This window comes from Mercenaria mercenaria, chromosome 6, assembly GCF_021730395.1.
Source record: "Mercenaria mercenaria strain notata chromosome 6, MADL_Memer_1, whole genome shotgun sequence".
In the NCBI taxonomy this organism is placed as follows: domain Eukaryota; kingdom Metazoa; phylum Mollusca; class Bivalvia; order Venerida; family Veneridae; genus Mercenaria; species Mercenaria mercenaria.
Window position 1 is genome coordinate 7,243,474 of NC_069366.1, and position 4,449 is coordinate 7,247,922.

Here is a 4,449-nt window from a genome sequence, read left to right on the forward strand (position 1 = left end):
CTCTTACCCCCACCATGTTCCAAAGACACGGGACAGTGTAAATAAAAGTAATCCCCTCCAGGTGAATCTCTAACACACGTAATGGAAACAAAAAGGCATGGCATGTAAAACACAAAAATGCTCGTGTATAAATATATAAAAAGCAAACCTTTAGAACCAAAAACGTATGTACTCAATGCCTTTTCAGAAGACAGAGCAACAAGAGAAACACCCTTAAGGGCCCGACGAAACAGGCCAGAAGACAGATATCAAAACAGTTCAGTCCTGGCAGGATTTAAAAACTGCTTATCATAGAGTCCTCCCCCTCTTCCGTCAGACACAATCAAAGAGGAAAGCGTAGTGTCCAACTGTAAACGGGTTGAACACTAAACATGCGGTATGTCTCAAAACAGTTGGGTCGTAACCTCGTTTAATAAAACGTTTTATAATTTTACCAAATACATTTGGAAAATTACCAAGACCCAAGATCTTACGAAGTTTGTAAACCACATCCCCATGAAAAAACGGGTTTAGAAATACCTTCTCGCAGAAGTGTCTTTAAATTACTATTGAATTTTAAAACTAAATCAGAATTACGATAGTAAAATTTAGCAAAATATTTACGCAATTTGTAATAACGGTAGCCTTGCTGAAGAAGTTTACTTATATATAGTAATATATTGATTACGTTCGTTGAAATGCTTGACATGACTACACGCTCTGGCTGAGTTTCATCAAAATTCAATCAGCAGTTTTGGAGATGTTGTTTAAAGAAATGAATAACGAAGGACAGACACAGCATGATCACAAGAGCTCACCACGAGCATTTCGTGCTCAGGCAGGCTAAAAAGAATTTTGGTAAATCAGAGTAGTTTTCTATCTTGTTTAAAGTGTGTGGTATCTTTGATATATGATGGAATAAGATAATATATTCATCTGCTAAGCTACTGATATTTTAGCTCGACTATTCGAAGAATAGGCCGAGCTATTTACTCACCATAGCGTTGATGTTTCAAAGTGTTTAAAGTTTTGCATGCAAGTACGTAAATCTATTATTTAAAGGCATATAGCTTCGAAACTTATTTTTTTTTTTTTTTAGATCAATGACCAACTTAAACTTCACAGGATCAAGTCCCATAACCCTTTTGAACTTACCAACTTCTGGTTAACGTTTTGCATGCAAGTTACTATCTCCAAAATTGATGCAGATACTGGATTGAAACTCAACAGATACTTTAACATTTAGGGTAATATTTCTGCTTCTGGGTCAACAATTCGAATAGTCGAGCATTGGCAGTCTTATGGACAGCTCTTGTTTTGTGGGCGGGGGGCAGTTATTTCCACTTATAATTGGCCTACTGATATAAAGGACTTGCGAATTACCAGGAGATGGTTCTACATATGTCCCTTGGACTAGGTTATTGAATAGAATAGTATATCGCTTGTTTCTCTATTGTCAAGTGATAGGAGGTCAACTAATTGATTGAGGTGTTCGTATTTCAACTGGTAGCTCAAAAAATCTATAGGATCTAGGTTATGTAGCTGACAAGGTTAATGCTAAGTCTCATGGGGTAGCATACCATATTCTGGGTAGCATTGCAGCTTTTTGGTGTCTCTATGAAAAGGTTATTGTTTCATATAGTGGGATGATAGATCTAGTAAGAAAAAAATATAGATCTAGTATGTAGAATTAATTCTTGTCGGTTTATTTCGCACAAAAAGTCACAACAAATATGTGAGAAAGAAATATATACAATTATAGCCTTTTAGTGAGGTAGATATATGGATTTATCGACCTAATAAAAGCGACTTCGCCCTCGGTCGATATCGCTTTTATCAGGTCGATAAATCCACATATCAACCGAACCTAAAAGGCAACAATTGTTTTATCATTAAATCCAGCCTATTATAAGTATAAAAATTAAATACAAATATATGCAGCCTTTGGTAATTTTTCATAGTAAATTGTGTATGACGTCGCATAGTCTTGACGTCAAATCATTGTTGTTTACGTATGACGTCACATGTATTCGTACCTAAGCGATTTCGCACGTGACGGTTTTCGGTGCGGTCAATATGTACTTTAGGCCCAGCCCACCAGTCAATATGATAATTTATACATAGAAAACTGAAACTGCGTTATTGTGCAACAAAACTGCAGTTGGTACGTCACAGCGTCCCATACCATAGCGGCGCGCTGGAAAAGAAACCAACACAAAACAGGCAAATTTTGGTGGATATCGTCAATAGTAATAATCATTGAGAAGTGATGTATCTCAAACAGTGATTTTCTATAATCATTGGTTGTCGCTCAGATGCTCATAATTATATCACCCGGGCTACGCTTCCTTCGCATTTGAACTCCAAAGAATTTTGTCATTGACGAATCACTTTTTGTGATATATTGTTTCTTAGACAAAATGTAGAACTTAGTTTGAGCTTAGAGTGGTGTACTAAAACGTACGTATTATGAAGTGACTAAAACAGTCACCACCGAATTTTGTATAAATTACAAATCAGTTTTCTTTTATAATGTTGTTTGTTTTGTAAAAATGAAATAACACAATCTGAAGATACCAAACCCTTCCGATTTAACTGAATTCAATTATTGCAATTACAACTTCTTTGTTGGTTTTCTGTTTACTTTTCGCAGTTCTCTCTTTTCACGTCTTGAGTAGGCTTTGACTTTAACGGGAACCCGCCATTCTTGATCTTCAACATTAGAACCATAAAATTCTGTGTCAAAATCATTCTCGATTCTTCATAATCTTGCTCTGCATCTAGTTCCTTACCTTGTTTCACAGTTTTCACATTTGGTTCATCATTATCCGGCTTTTGGATATTTGAAACGTTATCTGAGCTTTTGACAGCTTCTAGCCATGAGTTAAATTTCATGATTCCTTGACAAGTAGGAATTTTGGCATCTGAACATTTCGTTAAAATACGGAGACAGTCCGCTATTTTCTGTTCCAGTTCATTACAAGCTGATTGTTCTACCGCCTTAACAATTCGTTTACTCGTTTTGTCATTGAGACATGTGATTTTACCCTCGTGCCTTTTTATTTCGTTTCTCAAGATCCTTTGTATAAGAAACAAATGGAGAGGTTGACCGAATTCTTTCGCTGTCTCCATTTTGGCCGTCGAAAGTTCCACTTCGGATTTCAATGATTCAATTCCTGTCTTTCGAAGCCCACTTTCCTTTATGATCAAACTACTTTTTTCTTTGAATTCATCACATATAGTTTGTTCCATTTCACGGAAAGCATCATCAATCCGCTTCTTAATGTCTTTGAGTTTATCCTTCAATTCATCGTTACAAGCTGCAATACTTGACTGGTGTTGATCTTCGTACTCGATTAACTTTTCCAGATATTTGGTCAGCTCTGTTAATCTGTCACTTGTGCCTTCGACTGCACTTTCTGTTTTAGCCTGCTCTTTGGCTATAGAGACCATTTGATTACAATTTCTATGTGACACAATTGCGCATTCATTACAACAAAGTTGGTCATGATCCCTGCAGATGTATCGAACTTCTTCCGAGGGGTGCTCTGGACATCTTGTGAGCGACTTTAAAAGTTCAAGTTTAGCAACATCATCTTGTTTGTTTTCAATATCACACAGTCTGTGACTTGATGTAAATTTTACTTTCTTGTGTATTCCTTTACATTTCTTACATAACTTCTCAGAACACTCATAACAATAGACGGCCGCAGATGCTACCATTCTGTCTCTAATGCACTGGTCACATTTATTTCCTACATTAGACATGCTCATTTTCTTGTTTCTTAAAATCGAAACTAGGGTGAAATTGATAGGTAAATTCTCCACCCACTTTTCTACATTGCCGACGCGTTTTGTGTCCGCTCTACATACAGGACAGCTAATGGTTTGTTTTCTCTTATCAAAGGCACGTTTAGCGTACCCGACTAAACAAATATGACAGAACGAATGTAAACACGGCAATGTTCTAGGTTTATCATATAATTCCAAACAGATATAACAACATAAATCTTCCTCTTTTACAACTACTTCCTTAGATGCCGCCATTAAACAATGTAGTTCAAGTTCAAAGTGCGCATTATCGGCGCAATATATATTGGCTTTTTCATAAATTGTAACTGCATTTCGAATTTCGATTGATAAAATACCTATACTACTTTTCGGAAATAGAACTTTAACTCATATAAAAGTCCTCAAAAAGAGCCATTGTCCATATTTTCAGAAAAATGTGATTTTAAGCAATCATAACTTATTTTTAGATCACGATATCATATTGAGGTTAGAATATTTAGCTATTTCGATTAAACCAGATATTTTAAACTTATTCAATGCCAAAGCGCACCACCGCTTAGATTATTTATCATACATGCACCCATTTTACAGATATAAACATTTTAATATCAATGGCTTAAATACGTAGGAAGGTTAAGAACTCGCCGTGAGTACTGCATGAGGTACACAAACTTCTCC

The 4,449-nt window shown here is 36.0% G+C and overlaps 1 protein-coding gene across 1 annotated transcript; it reads right to left on the reverse strand.

Annotated features, from left to right (window-relative positions):
* Positions 1-1,664: 1,664 nt before the first annotated feature.
* Positions 1,665-4,184, reverse strand: LOC123550355 (tripartite motif-containing protein 45-like). The gene has a single exon (XM_045338786.2). The coding sequence runs from the start codon at positions 4,024-4,026 to the stop codon at positions 2,620-2,622; it is 1,407 nt and encodes a 468-aa protein (XP_045194721.2). The 5' UTR covers positions 4,027-4,184; the 3' UTR covers positions 1,665-2,619.
* Positions 4,185-4,449: the final 265 nt, after the last annotated feature.

Excerpts from the sequence above, each read along its gene's own strand:
- LOC123550355 (XM_045338786.2), bottom strand. The coding sequence starts at position 4,026 with ATGGCGGCATCTAAGGAAGTAGTTGTAAAAGAGGAAGATTTATGTTGT.